General features: G+C 43.1%; 1 protein-coding gene across 5 annotated transcripts in view; it reads left to right on the top strand.

Moving 5' to 3' along the window:
* Positions 1-15892, top strand: part of HSF2BP (heat shock transcription factor 2 binding protein) — an 82661-nt gene that overhangs the window by 6396 nt on the left and 60373 nt on the right. For 4 of the 5 annotated variants that reach the window (XM_060151019.1, XM_060151021.1, XM_060151020.1 and 1 more), the window contains exon 3: positions 9433-9536. In XM_060151019.1, coding sequence (XP_060007002.1) covers positions 9433-9536 — 104 coding nt within the window. Of the gene's footprint in view, positions 1-9190; positions 9241-9432; positions 9537-15892 lie in introns of those variants that run through there. The other variant, XM_060151022.1, reaches the window with a different exon arrangement.

Here is a 15892-nt window from a genome sequence, read left to right as displayed (position 1 = left end):
CTAGCACGGTAACTGAGTTTCTTTTGGGAAACTGGGCAGTAGGTGGTGGAGTTCGGAATAATCCTACAAGGGTGTTGCCTGAGAATCTTTGGGGAATAGATGAGCATTGAGGGCAGAGGCATGATTTATTAGAAGGGAAGTGGGACGATGTTTTAGGCTAGGGTAAGGCATGTGTGAAAGTCACAGACGGGAGTGAGCAGGATTGTTCGTGGGTTAACCGGCTAGCTTCTCTGCTTGACATGTGGAGCAGAGATCGGGGTATAGCAGATGTCAGTAAATGTGAGCAGTTTAAGGAAGGCAGAGTAACCACGGATTATTGTTTTAACTTCGAAAGCAGAGACCGTTGGAAACTAGCACATGGAAATGACTTCAAAATAGTGATGAAAATGACATTTTCAGGGAATGATTTTTGCATCTAAGTTAGGATAGGTTGAGGACTTGGTTGGAAGGTGAAGAAAAATTAACGGTAAAGTGCTCATCAAGGAAGGCCTGGACTTGACGTTAGAGTGTGGACTGTGGCTGCATGGATGGAGTGGACAGGACGTGAGAAGAAACGGTTGGTCTGGTTAGGCTCCGTAGGTGGGCGCAGAGCTCAGCGGGGGGATACGGGGTTGCAGGAGTGGTCTGTGCACTGCTGCCGTGGGCCGTCTCCGCTGTTTCCCTGTCTAGAACGAGGACAGCCGCGCTTGCCTCACTGGAGGCATCAAGCGTTACAGTGAGCTCCCCTTTGGCACGTGCTTGGTACAGGCGGGGCTGGGGCGCCATGCACCCTTCACGGAGAGGACGAGGACGTCCTCAGGTGGAGGGGCCCTGGACACTCGCGTAGTAAATGGGTCCCCGTGATGCTGCAGCGCCGCACAGCCCTCCTCGCAGCGGGTGTGGAGGGCTGACTGCAGAGCTGTACTTTGGGGGGTGGGGTGGGGTCAGCACTCATAACTCCCGTGTTGTTCAGGGCTCAACTGTACTCAGTAAAAGTTAGCTCACCCCCCTTTTCTGTCATCCCTTCTGGTGCACATTCTTCCAACAGTGAAGGAGGTATTACTACATCAGCGCATGGCACAAATTTGTTTTAAACTGGGAGAATCCTGCTTTTTTTAAAAAAATAAAATTTTATATAGTATATGGTTGTTCAATATGTAAAATAAATGAATGTTGTATTTCCTGCATAATTATTTTGAAAATTCAGTTTTATAACATTTACTTTTAAAATCAGTGGGTACAATGAAGGTGTTTTTTTTAGAATTTATTTATTTATTTTTGGCTGTGTTGGGTCTTCGTTGCTGCATGCAGGCTTTCTCTAGTTGCGGCGAGCGGGGGCTACCCTTCATTGCGGTGCACAGGCTTCTCATTGTGGTGGCTTCTCTTGTTGCGGAGCACGGGCTCTAGGCGTGCGGGCTTCAGTAGTCGTGGCACACGGGCTCAGTAGTTGTGGCTCACGGGCTGTAGAGCACAGGCTCAGTAATTGTGGTGCACGGGCTTAGTTGCTCCGCGGCAGGTGGGATCTTCCCGGACCAGGGCTCGAACCCGTGTCCCCTGCATTGGCAGGCGGATTCTTAGCCACTGTGCCACCAGGGAAGTCCCCAATGAAGGTGTTTTGATGAAAACAAAAATTTAATGTTAGACATTTTGGAAGACGGTTGCAGTACCATCCTCAGTGTCCAGTTTCTATTTTTAATTGTGGTTGTTAAGTAGCAAGAAAAAGACAAATTCCAGAGATAAGGAATTGCAAATGAGAAATGTTTTAAACAGCTCACCTTGTAACATGAGGACAGTTTTCAATTAAACTGATCTGGAAGCTTGAAATCAGAGGGGTTAGATATTTTTGTTTCACAATTAAGTCACCAAGTCTAAGAATTTCTTGCCTTTCTTGGTTGGTAGGTGTTCATTTTGGAGAGAGATGATGGAAAAGCCACTCAGCCTGTTTAACTTTTCATTGTCTTATAGAAGACACTTTCCAAATGAATTATGTTGCATTTGAGATGTTAAATGATATAATTTAAAGACAACTTGCCACCTTACTGGCAGTCTGTCAGATATTCACTCAGAGTCTCAGAGGCGTTGGAATTGTTTAATTTTACGTGTTGACGCCAAACATAAACTACAGTGTTATTACTGACATTTTAAAATTTGCAACATTAGTTTTAACTTAAAAAATTTATTTGTTTAAATAAATATATTTAAATGTTAGTAGAGTGCATATCAGCAATGAATGCAAAGAAGTGCAGCCATGATATACTGGAGAGATATTTGACTAGGTTTTTAGCAGAGAGAAGAAGTTACTTTGTGTAATTTGAAATCTGTACAGCAGCACCTTACCTCTGTGAGCATAGTCCAGTAGAACCTTCTGTGGTGATGAAGGTGTTGTATGATCTATGCTGTCTACGTCTGTTTTAAAAATAGCCACTAGAGGGCTTCCCTGGTAGCGCAGTGGTTGAGAGTCCACCTGCTGATGCAGGGGACACGGCTTCATGCCCCGGTCCGGGAAGATCCCACATTGCTGCGGAGTGGCTGGGCCCGTGAGCCGTGGCCGCTGAGCCTGCGCGTCCAGAGCCTGTGCTCCGCAACGGGAGAGGCCACAACAGTGAGAGGCCCGCGTACCGCAAAAAATAAATAAATAAATAAATAAAAATAGCCACTAGCCATCTGTGCCAACTGACCCAATGCCGTTTATTGAAAGGGCAGTCTTTCCCTCCTGTGCTACAGTGTCTTTTGTCGTAGTAGCTAGTTTTATGTGGGTCTGATTCTCAATTCTTTATTAGCTCTGTTATTTATTTTAAAATTATTTTTAAATACTAGTATTTATTAGTTTTTGTGTTGATTTTCTACTAGGTTGTTGTTTATTCTAGCTCCTTGATGAAACTCTCTTGTTGTCTATTTCTGGAACATATCAGTCACAGTTATTTCAGAGTCTGAGTCTGATAAATCCATTGTCTGGATCACCTGTTGATCTGCTTGTATTGTCTGTTTTTCCTGTTGGTAGTTCTGGTAATTTTTTTAATTGATTAATGGATTTTAAAGAGTGAAGTGTGTAGAGTCTCTGGATTTGATATTTTTCTCCAGCAAGGACTTTTCCCCCTGGCTTCTCTCAGTCAGTTAGAATGGAGTCAGAGTAGTTCACCTAAATCCAGTTAGGCATTGAGCTGGTTCATGGCTGGTTTCAGTCTTAGTTCCAGCTGGCCTGTGTCTAGTTCATTCTCCCTCTTAGGGTTTTAGCTCTTCAGGGGGGTCTAACTGAGAGCTTGAGTCCTTTCCCAGAGTCCTTCCATCTAGGTGGACCCTGCCTGACCTTCAGTTCTTTTCTCTTTTTTAAAATATTTATTTATTTATTTGGCCGCACCAGGTCTTAGTTGCAGTGTGCGTACTCTCAGTTGCGGCATGCATGTGGGATCTAGTTCCCCGACCACGGATCAAACCCAGGCCCCCTGTACTGGGAGCGCAGAGTCTTACCCGCTGGAGCACCAGGGAAGCGCGCTGACCTTCCGTTCTGACCTCTCCAGCGCCATGAGGTTGATGACAGCTCTGCCTGGCCTCCTGGCCTCTCTCCACTCACCGCCCGCCCGCCTCCCTCTGCAGCCCCTCTGTGCTTTCCCTGTGCTTCCATCTCCTCCAGGATCATGGCCTGCCCTAGGTCTCGGCTGCCTAGTAGCTCTGTACTCCGTGGCGAGATGCTCTGCTTAGCTCTGCTGCCTCTTTGCCTGTGCTGCTTTTGAATATGCAGATGCCTTGGGGAAGAGTGGGCTGGGAAGTTGGGCTTGCTCACTTCAGTGCAGCTCCCTCTTCTCTAGGTCTCGGCTCTCAAGGCCTACGTGATTTGGTAACTCTCAGATACTTTGAAACAACTTTTTTCTGGTTTGTTCAAATTCTGCTTTTCCTACTTGTTCTTGGGGGGGAGGATTGATCTGCTGCATCACCATGCTAGCTGGAAATGGTTCTTCCATGTATGTTGTTATGATTTTTAAATTGTTAAAAATGTATTGTGATGTCATACAGACAGCACAGGCTATGGAGATGTTCCAAATTAATGGAGACTAAAGACACATGACAGTTAAATGCGATACCTGATCCTAGACTAGATGCTGTACCTTGAAGGAAGAAGATGCTGTAAAGGGCAATTTTAGATCATTTGACAGAATTCTAATGTCTGTGGTAGATTAGGTACAGGTATGTTAATTTTTCTCAAGTTGACATCTGTGTATACTGGGTAACTAAGACATTATCCCTATTCTTGGAAAATGTTCAGTGAAGTATTTAGAAGTAAAGGACCATGATATATGTAACTTACTCTAAACTGGCTGAAAAAATGTACTGTGTGTATGCTTGTGTATGGTCCAAATGATGAGCAAACGTGGTGAGTGTTAACAGTATGTAAGTGTGGGTAAAGGGTATGTGGGTATTTGTTGTATTATTTTTATTCATGCAACATTTTGTAAGTTTGAAATTATTTCCAAATAAAACAGCGAAAAACATATTGTAAAATGGAAATACTAATTAAATGTTTACAGAACCATAAGCATCCCTGAGGCACTTGGGGTTTGAAAAGCACTGCACTAAGTGATTTCTAAAGCATTTGTGGGGTGTTTTGAGATTAATTGCCCAAGAGTTTGATATTAATGAGAAGAGAGGGGGACCTCTGTTTCAACTCAGAGAAGAATTATTCTGGCCCATAGAAATATGAGCTAGGGACTTCCCTGGCAGTCCAGTGGTTAGGACTCTGTGCTTTCACTACTGAGGACGCGGGTGCGATCCCTGGTCAGGGAACTAAGATCCCACAAGCTGCGTGGTGCAGCCACCAAAAAAAAAGGAAAAAGAAGAAATATGAACTAGAGAGAGAATTATTAGAGAGTGGGATAATCATTAAAGAGTGAGTGCCAAGAAGATATTATTTAATTTGACCAAAGGTTTATTGTGGCCCATATGAGGTAATAAATACCAGAGTGTATCAAGTCCAGCTCCTGGCAGGAAACAGAAGGGGTAAACAGAGCATATCATGAAGCGATGACAGGCCAAGGTGGGCAGGGTTTGGGGAACCAGCACAAGGGAGGCGAAGGCCCAGAACCTGGAAGAGTGGGGCGCCGTGGCCTCCCAGCAAGCGGCCAGACTGGCAGGAGGGTGGGTGCTGGGCAGGACCATGCCTCAGCTCAGAGGGGGAAACCACTGCTGCTTGAACCTGGCAGGGGTAATGCAGTGGGTAAGTCGATGTCCCACCCTGCCTCCTGTCCTTGTTTCCTGTGGGGACCCACTGTTCAAATCCAGCAGGCAGGGGAGCCGGTCGCTGTGGAGGTTGGGTTCAGCCTTTTACCTCTCGGGACAGAGCAGGTTGGAGAGTGGATCTGAAGGCGCGTGGAGACTGTCCGGAATGCAGGGGACTGGGAAGGGAGAAGATGGACTGCTGTTTGGGGCTTAGTGGACTGAGGAGCAGAAAGGTAGCCAAGGTGGAGGGGTGGAGACATGTGTTACTTGGACAGATCACTATCGACCACCCAGTTGTTAACGTTGTATTTTATGCCAGTGAATGAAAAGCAGAAGTCCCTGACTCTTTGGTTTGGGAAATAACTTCAACAGGATTCGTTTGAGTTCAGCAAGGCTGATCTTAGCTTTCTGCGACAGAACTCAGTTGAAAGTCAATCAGGTAGGTATTCACTGTATGCCTGGTGTGTGTCAAGCTGTGCTAGGTGATGTGGGGATATAAAAAGGATAAGATCAGATCCTTTGCCTTGATAATTCTCGGGCAGACTGAGAGCTGCAACGTGGAGGTGTGAAAGGTAGAGCCGAGTGCGTGGCGGCGCCAGCGCGGGACAGATCCCTGTCGGTCGCGCGCTTCCTCCCTCTTCTGAGAGCGCTCCGGTGGCCTTTACGTTAGAAAACAAGCAGAGTTTTGGCAGCGCAGGAAAAGAAAATTTCTATTTCCATATTCTGGTTCCAACTCTCCTCCCCCACTCCCTTTGGTTTGTTTTAAAAATTTGACAGCTAATTAAAGTGTCGTTTGGCTGGAAATGCATTTAAACTCTTTAACTGATGGTTTTTTTTTGTGTTTAAATGAATCCCGGAATATTCTCATCTTTTCACGTTTTCAACTTACATTTTTTGACAGGCCGATTCAGTTAAAATGAGGTCTTTAGGGTGGGCCCTAATCCAGTATGACTGGTATCCTTCTTCAAAGAGGGAATTTGGACACAGAGACAGAGGTACACGGAGGGAAGATAATGTGAAGAGACAGGGAGGAGGCCAGACAAAGGCAGAGGCAGGTTGGGGTTACACTGCTGCAAGCCCAGGGACGTCTGGGGCCACCAGAAGGTGGAAGAGACGAGGAAGGATCCTTCATCCACAGATTTCAGAGGGAGCGTGTCCTTGCCAACAGCTTGATTTCAAACTGTAGCCTCCAGAATGCTGAGAGAATACATTTCTGTTCTAAGCCACCCAGTCTGTGGTACTTTGTTATGGCAGATCTAGGAAACTAACATACCCTCCAAATCTCAGCTCTTAGTAAAGATGGATTCCATCAGTAGCTAATTCTAAATTCTTTTCTAAACCTATTAGTGAGAAGAATGTAAAAGTTGATGGCTATTAAAAAGCCCTTAGTTTGGATTTGAGACTCTTTACTGAGCTATTTTGATTAAAAACATATTTTTTTCTTATTACATGAAATATCTGATAATTGATTAAATATTACAATTAATAATGTATTATAAACATGCCAGGTGGTAAAGGATACGAGAAATCGATCCCTTTTTTTATAGTTTAAGTTTCTTTAGCTGGGTTTTAGTCACCCCGCTTTTCATTTATGGCTCTCTCTACCCTTCCCGTGAGTAAGTTGATAGTCATTCTCATGTTATTAAAGCTATCAAAAAAGGATTCTAAGTTTCAGAAGATACATAGATGTTGAAATGACCTGTGATTTAGGTTGTTTCTATATACCGATAGTCTGTCTCGGCCACCCTTTTACTCAGTTAGATTTCTCCTTCGTTTTGAATGCCAAAGCTTAGCAGTTGAGATACAGTCTAGGCTGGGTGGCAGCCTCTTCCTCGTTCTAATACTGAGGCTGGGTAAGGTAATGTCTTGACCATGTATAATGTACTGCATATGTATTATTTCTGTCCCTGATTTTTAAAACAAATTGCAAAAGCAATATATCCTCTTGTAGAAGAATAAGACATACAATCAAAATAGCTGAGTTCTTTTCTTTATCTAAGGGTTAGCTGGACTGTATAAAGAAGTGAAATTCATTTACGTGACAAGTATTTATAAAGCGCCTGCTCGGTGCCGTGTACTGTTCTAGGCTCGTGAGATGCATCAGAACACGTGAAGATCCCTGCCCTCATGTTTTAGGCGGCAGGCATGCCATGTGGGCCAAGCTGAAAATGCAGGGAGGTGGCGGCAGTGCTCCCTTCTCGCCACAAGGCGGTGGCCTTGTACAGCACAAAGCCACCACCTGCCTCCTGGAGAGCCTGGGGTGGGTGGGTTGACACCCCTGATACTGCCTTTGAATTCTGGGGAGTAGAGTGGGATGGTTTAACCCCATCCCTTTGTTATGTTAACTTACAGTGAGGTCATAAGCAGCTATATAGAGTGAGAGATTATGAAATTACCATAGTGAGTCTTTTGGGTGGTCATAATTAATTCCTACATATTTTTACACGTGAGCCATGTTATTTCCTGTCTTCTTTACCATGTTTGAGTAATATACAGTTTAGTGATAGAAGAAAAAAATTAAAAATTAACTGCAAAGAAAAAGTTTTATGCCACCAATGATTTTATCTCAGTTTTTGTTCATTTTGTTTCTTTTTGTCTGTGACCATTTGCAGTTCACATTTCATTCATAAGTTTAACATCGTTACAAAAGGCAGATATGTATTTTTCAAAGTATAGCACTTGATTGATGTAGTTGGTGTCTTGGGTGGCCAGGATTAGTGGGACAAAATTAAGAATTCCAGTGAAAGTCATGTTGTGGCATAATACATCCCACCCCAGTTTCTAAGAAACCCGTTTTAAGAGAAGCTTTGCCACAATCGTTAACTGAAGATTTTAGCTTTAGGTTTTAATCTCCCTTCTAGGGCAAAGGGTCTCTAGAAAATGTAGGCCTCCCTTTATTTTTCCAGAGCTTTTGGAATGCCGGCATTGTTCTTGGCACTGATCCCACCCCCCACCCCCACCGCCAGTGTCTCGTCTGGGCTTTCCTTGCTGTCCCAGACCCCTAGGTCATAAAGCCACACCCCTCCTCTTTTGTCCGTTGGAGGAAGTGTCTGGGAGCCACTTCTCTAGGGTGGAGCGATGCTCCATTTTCCCGCATCTGCCCTATGAGGCGCTCTCGGGGCAGGCTGCGTTGGACTGCCCTCCATTTTTCCCGCTAGTTTACATCCCTAGGGCTGGGCTCCGTTGTTTGCTTTGCGGGCTGTGTGTTGATCTCATTTTGTTGGTGGTGAGAGATGTGGCTGTTGCCCTGAAGCAGTCACTCTCCAACTCTGTTCCCAGGCCAGCAGTATCAACCTCACTGGGAACTTGTCAGAAATGCAGATCCTCAGGCCTACTTCAGAGGCAGAAGCTGAGGATGGGGCCCGGCCGGCTGTGCCTGGACTAGCCTTCCGGGGAGTCTGATGCGCAGTAAAGCTTGGGGATCACTGTCCCCAAGCAGCGCTACTTTAATTAGGGAGTCAACCAGCAGCTCCGAGCACGAGCCCCCGCTCACATCTCGGTATATGTTAGCATTAAAATGGATGATATCTTAGTCCTTGAAGTCAAGGCACTTAAAACTTTAAAGCACCTGGTTCTTTGCTTTTTGAATGTCAGTATTTCTGTAGCGTAATATTTTTTATTTAGAGTTGACAGTACGGTTGATTTCAGAGTTATTAACACGGATGTCTTTTGGGATTTTTGTTGGCCCTCTGAGTCATCACCTGAACGAATGTGGTAGAGAGGGAGCGTTCCCTACCTCCCATCTTTCACTGTGGCCACCTCTTGTCTCCATTGCCGCTGCTTTCACTTCTCCATTGACTGCGGCAGCAGCTGTTCCTGGGCAGTCAGTCTGCCCGTGGTGAGACGAGCTTTGTGAATCAGCCCGGCTGGCACCGTCTCCTCACTGAGCTGCCTTCTGCTTTTTATGGAGCAGATACAAGTCTGTGCCATGAGACAGTCGGGCTGCTCAGCCCTGCCTTCAATCCTTTAAATAACACGCTTTCTTAAAACCTTGAGTGCAAGTCTGGCAGTAAAATGAAGTCTCAGAAACAGAAAACAGAAAACAAAAAGGTGCTTTCTGCCATGGGCAAAAAACGGACAAAAACTTAAAAAGCAGGACTGTTAGAACATTGGTTATTCAGGGACTGGTTATGTGCATAATCCTACCTAAGAGATCAGGTTTTCCTAGGAGAAGATTAAGCAAAATGGACGCTCAGAGAGATTAGTGATTTGAAATACTGAATATTCTTCTGTCTCTTCTAGATCTGGAAAGGAAAGAGCAAGAGTTAGAGCAGCTGAGAATGGATTGTGAGCACTTCAAAGCCCGCCTGGAGTCTGTGCAAGAGGACAGCGTGAGCGAGAAGAAGGTGCGCCGCTCACAGGGTCCCTGCGAAGTGCCGGCGCCGCGGCCGCGACCGCAGAGTGGCGCCGGCCACAGCCCAGCCCGCAAGCCTCAAGACGCTGCATTTTCACATGTATTTATTCTGAACGGCCTGGAAAATAGTTGATCGTTTGGATTTTACAACCATTTAATGTGGGGGATTATTTACTTGGTGCCTTTTGGTAGCCACTTACTGTTAATTCAGTGTTTAAAAGCCCGATCCAAGTTATTAAAACTCATAATAATCTTGAAAAAATCATGCATACAATAATTTATAAGAGATAGATATATTAAATAGAAGTATTTGTAATTAACTTCACACATCATTTCCTGATATTTTAGAAAAAAACAGTTATATTTCATTTTAATATTTGGGGAGACTAACAATATTTCTTGAAAATTATACATTTTTTTGCATGGAATAAGTTATTTCCTCTTCTATAAAACTAGAACTCTTCTGCCACTTCTGCTGAAATTCGGAGCTTGAATTTTTATTTTTGAATAATAAAGGAGTAATAGTACTAGTGACAGAAGCCAGGATGTGTTGTTAACTGTGTGCTGGCAGGTGGTCAGCAGCCGTCCATGCATCTCACTTGTTTCTCCCAGCACAGCTGGATCAGCAGGTGCTGTTAACCTGTCGGAGTGAGAGGAGGCTGGTCCCAGGCCCCACTGCCGTGTGCTAAGCTTTGTGTCACACTACCTCCTTGTGTGGAGGAGTTCTGAAGGTTTGTGGCTGCAGTGGAGGTTTTCCAAAACCGATGGATTTTGTATAGCCTTTATTTTTCCCCCACGTATTTGTTAATTGTTTATTTATCAAGAAAAACTATTCCTTAACCCAGATATTCATAGTTCTTAGTTTCATAGTTTAGGAACACAGGTAAGTGACAAACTGCCATGGAAATCAACCCAAAGACATTCTTTACATTCCAAAATCATTTTGCACTCTGAAAGACAGTAGCTTTCCTCATCGCCGCAAAATCTTTTATGGAATCGTAAATTCTGTAGAAATCTGCATATGCCTTCTTTCTTGGTTCAGCCACAGCAAACTTATAGAAAGCTGCAGCTCCCAGAGATACAGTGAATGCTCCAGCAATATGAAATTGCAGACACTTGGCCAGAAGGCCATGCATCTGAGGTTTCATCAAAGAACTGGAAGCCACGGTAGTTTTTCTCCTTGAAAAACATGGCTCAACAACATCTTTCCAGACGGATGGAGAAATGGACTGTATAGACTTTAATACTGAGCACGTAGAGAAGACCAGGGAAAGAGTTTTAGTCTCAAAACTGAGTTAGGTTGAGTGTCACACACTGAAAGCTGAAATTCTAGCTCAGTCGTGTTCTGTTCAGATCATGATACACTGAGGTGGACGCATGGTTAACTTGTCTGGACCTAAAAGTTTCCTTGTCTGAAGGAAGTTGACCAGCAGGCAAGAAGGAATTTGATAAATGGGAACAATGCAATCCATTGGTTCTGTACTCCTTAAAATACCAAGACATCCTCGTTGAGGTTGAAGCCCAAATTGGGCAGAATCTTAGACTTCCTATATTTTAAATTGATAAGCATAGGAAAAAACGCATGTTTGGCTGGCATTTTAGATGAAATGCTTAAAAATAAGCCGCTCAGGGAAGGCGCCAGCATCGAGGAGGGAGTGGCTGTGGTGAAGTAGCGCCAGGCCGCCAGCCTGTTATCGCCCAGACACCTGGACCCTAGTTCAGATGTGGGAATCTTCTGGGTTAGACCATTACCTACTTCCAGTTAAGTCTCCTGCCGAATAGTCCCGCCAATTTAACACAGGTTGGAGCCCCTGCAAGTTTGCTGTGACAAGGCCCTGTCTCTTCCTGCTGTAGGGAACTGGCAGTTCCCTTTCCTGTGGCCTTTTCTGCCCAGGTCTGTACAGATCGCGAGGCTGGACTCTGGAAGCTTATTTTAGAGTCGAGGAACTAGGAAAGAATCCAGGGCTAGATACTAAATTACAGTATTGCTAGTAAGTACTTAAGTTGGGGTAAAAGTCATTAAGGAGAAGGCAGACATCACTGAATCCAGCATGTAAGGAAAGATCAGAAAACAAAGTGTGGACTCAAAATTGTAAAGGAGATGCTGGGTGAGAAGCAGCGCCTAACCTTCTAGAGGTTGGTCACTGGGACAAGAAAAGCTTGGTTCGTGCTCTCCGTTGAGGTGTTTCCTCAGTGACAGTCTAATGGGGTCAGTTTGGGCCTAGTTGGGCCTTGTTGTGATCTGAGGGGTGGGCCGGGAGAGTCCTGGCAACAGCAGCCTTTGAACTCAAGAGAAGAAAGCGCCAGTGGAGCTGTTGGAGGATGTCTGAGTTACTATTGAAGGGCTGTGCTGCTGCTGTAGGGTTAGCTGAGGCCTTCCACAGCGTCTCTGCTGCCACAGCATTTAGTGCCTGGCCTGCTTCCCCGTGCGCGTGGACTTGTTTCAGACAACGGGCAGAGTCACAGCGCTCTCTCTAAGGAGCCATGTTTCCCCGGCTTACCTATGGCTTCATCCTCTCTGTGTGTTTTCTTAGGGCAGCATCTTTCATAGTCAGTAAACTAACTTAAATATGGACTGCTAGTTTTTCATTATCTTTATTTCTAATTTGTTAGGGAAGAGTTGCTTTTGTGATGATAAATGGGAAGTTGTTGCAAACATTGTGTATTATTTCAGGAAAGTTTTTAAAGAAAAATTAACTGATAGGATAGTTCAGTCATCATAATCAGAAATGAACTACACAAAGATTTTAAAGGAATCTTTAAAATTTTGTGCTTGCTACCCTGTTATGTATGAGTATTCGCTTTAGGTAAATATATCAGAGTTTGATTATTGTTTCTTTTTAAAATACAGCTTTATTGAGGTGTATTTTGTATACCATAAAATTCATCTGTTGTAAAAGTCTAGTTTGATAATTTTTAGTAGATTTATGCAGTTGTACAACTGTCACCCGAACCAGTTTGTGTTTTAGTTAAGACAGTTTTTGAAATAATTATAGATTCACAGAAAGTTGCAGAAAGCCCAGGGAAGCCCAATACCCTTTACCCAGTTTCCTCCAGTGGTAAATAGCTTTCACAGCTACAGTTTAGGGAGACCAGGAGACTGACATCGGTGCCATCCACAGTGCTTGTGCAGGTTTCACCAGTTTTACCTAGACTTGTTTGAAGTTCACCAGTTTTGCCTGCACTTGCTTACGTGTGTGAGCATAGTTCTGTGCAGTTTTATCACGTGTACATTCATGAACTCACCTCCGCGCTCAACATACAGCACCGTTGCATCACCACAGAGACCCCGTCGCGCTACCCCGGTGCACCCATGCCCAGCCGCTTCCCCACGCCTGCCTCCTGGCAGCCACTGATGTATACAGTTGCCGCACGGTATCTGTCTAATTCTCTTATTTCAAGAATGCCATAGAAATGGGCTAATTCAGCCTATAACCTTTTGATGCTGACTTTTTGCACTCAGATCCTTCCAAGCTGTTGCATGTATTAACGGTTTGCTTCTTTTGATCGCTGCACAGCATCCCAGGGTATGGAAATATCACAGTTTAAATAGTCTCCCATTGAAGGACATTTGGGTTGTTTCCTTTTTTTTTTTTTTTTTTTTTTTTTTTTTGCTATTGTGAACATGTGTGTATAGGTTTTTGTGTGAATATATGTTTTCATTACTCTGGGATAAATGCCCTAGAGTGCGATTGCCGGGTTCCGTGTCAGGTGCATGTTTAGTTTTGTAAGAAATTACCAAATTGTTTTCCAGAGTGGCTGTACCCTTTTACATTCTCACCAGCAAAGCATGAGCGATTCACTTCCTCCACACCCTAATTAGCATACGGTGTTCTCACTATTTTTTATTTTAGCTGTTCTGATAGATGTGTTGTAGTGATTCGCATTTCCCTGTTGGCTAATGATGTTGAACATCTTTTCATGTACTTATTTGTTGTCTATATATTCTCTCCTGTGCAATATCTGTTTGTGTCTTTTGCCCATTTTCTAGTTGGATTTTTTTTAACTGTTAAATTTAAAGTGTTCTTAATGTATTCTAGATAAAATTCCTTTATTGGATATATGGTTTGCAGATATTTTCTCCCAGTGTGTGGCTTGTCTTTTCTTCTTTCTCATGGGGTCTTTCACAGAGCAGAAGTTTTAAATTTGGATGAAGTTCAACTTGTTGATTTTTGTTTTTATGGATTGTACTTTTTGTGTTATGTCTAAGAACTTTTCACCTAACCCTAGGTCCCAAAGATTTTCTCCTGTTTTTTTTCCTAACAGTTTTATATTTTTATGTATTTTGTTTGTGATTCGTTTTGAGTTAATTTTTGTATAAGATGTGAACTTAACGTTGAGGCTCATTCTTTTCTTTTTCTTTTCTTTTTTTTTTTCGCCTATGATTGTCCATGGTATTTTTGGTCTTTTAGATTTTAGCCATTTTAGTGGGTGTAATGGTATCTCATTGTGGTTTTAATTTGCATTTTCCTCAAGACTAATTTTCTTGAACATTTTCTCGTGTGTTTATTATCCATTCATATTATTTTCTTTGGTTAAATGTTTATTTAAATCTTTTGCCTTTTTAAAAAAAATTTTCTTTGTCTGAGTTGGGTCTTCGTTGCTGCGTGCGGGCTTTCTCTAGTTGCAGCGAGCGGGGGCCACTCATTGTGGTGCCTTGTTGCAAAGCACGGGCTCTAGGCGTGCGGGCTTCAGTAGTTGTGGTACACGGGCCTAGTTGCTCCGTGGCATGTGGGATCTTCCCAGACCAGGGCTCAAACCTGTTTTCCCTGCATTGGCAGGCGGATTCTTAGCCACTGCGCCACCAGGGAAGTCCTGCCTATTTTTAATTTAATTTGTCTTATTTTTGAGTTGTAGGAGTTCTTTATATATTCTTCATACAAGTCTTTTTTTTAGATATAGAAATATTTTCTTTTAGTCCATGGCTTGTCTTTCTACCTTCTTACTTGTGTCTTTTGAAGAGTAAAAGTTTTAAATTTTGATGAAGTTCAATTTATAATTTTTTTTTCTTTGGCTGCACTGTGCTGCTTGCAGGATCTTAGTTCCCGGATGCTGGCAGTGAAGGCACTGAGTCCTAACCACTGGACCACCAGGGAATTCCCATCAATTTATAATTTTTTAATGGTTTTAATTTTTTAATGGTATGATTTTGTTGTGATATCTAATAAACATTTGCCTAACGCAAGGTCACAGAGGTTTTCTTCTAGGAATTTTACATTTAGGTCTGTGACTCATTTTGAGGGTTTTTTTTCATGTACGAATATCCAGTTGTTTCAGCATCATTTGCTGAAAATACTACTTTTTCCCTTGAATTGCCTTGGCAGCTTTTAAAAACTCAGTTGCCACACGTGTCAGTGTTTCATTGATCTGTGTGTTTATCCTTATGCCGTTACCGCAGCGGTTTGATTTCTGTAGATTTGTTTTGTTTTGTTTTTAAATCAGGTGGTGTTAGTCCTCTAACATTGCTTTTCTTTTTCAAACTTGTATTTTTGCATTTCCATATGAATTTTAGAATCAGATGATCACTTTGTGCAAATAAGCCTGCTGAAATTTTGATAGGGATTGTGTTGAATCTGTAGATCAGTTTGGGGAAAATTACCCTCTTACCAATATTGAATCTTCCAACCCTTGAGCATGGTAACTCCTTCCATTTATTCGGATCTTTACTTTTTCTCAATAATGCTTCGTAGTTTTTACTGTACAGGGCTTGAACTAATTTTCTTAAATTTGTTCCTAAGTATATTCTCATTTTTGGTGTTATTGTGAATGGAATTATTTTCTTTGAGTTCCTCTTGATATTATTGTACTGTTTGTGCAGCCCTGTGTCAGGGCGTTTCTGCCTGTAACCACCAAATGTGATCATAGAAGACAGTTCTGACGGTTACTCTCAACAGTTCTTGTTGATCTTAGAGAAGAGCCCCCGTAACCGGACTAATCAGAATGCAGCCTGCTTCAACTGTGAGAAAAGCCAGAATTCTGAAGGAGATGCTGTGATACAGTTTTTGCATATGTCACCTTGGCTTGAGTGGCTGAAGCGCAAATCTAGGAATCTAGGCAACTGTTGTGATGAAGCCAGATATTAAAAACCCAGAGTTAATAAATCATGTAAAGCAGTGTTAGCATGTGTCATAGGCTCAGTGACCATTTTTCTCCTAAAGTAAATGTGACTATATGTATGAAGGTGTATGAAGCTCTGATTACCAAATGCGTTGTCCCCAGGTAGCTATGAATGCCACCCTAGGCCAAGTTACAAAGTCAACAAAGTTCGATTTGTGGTCCGCTGCTCCCTTTTCTCCACTAGGCGAAAAGCCCCCTCTTCTTTAATTGTCCTGCACTCACCTCTGTAGA

Source organism: Lagenorhynchus albirostris, chromosome 5, assembly GCF_949774975.1.
Source record: "Lagenorhynchus albirostris chromosome 5, mLagAlb1.1, whole genome shotgun sequence".
In the NCBI taxonomy this organism is placed as follows: Eukaryota; Metazoa; Chordata; class Mammalia; order Artiodactyla; family Delphinidae; genus Lagenorhynchus; species Lagenorhynchus albirostris.
This window is presented reverse-complemented; position numbering and strand designations above follow the sequence as displayed.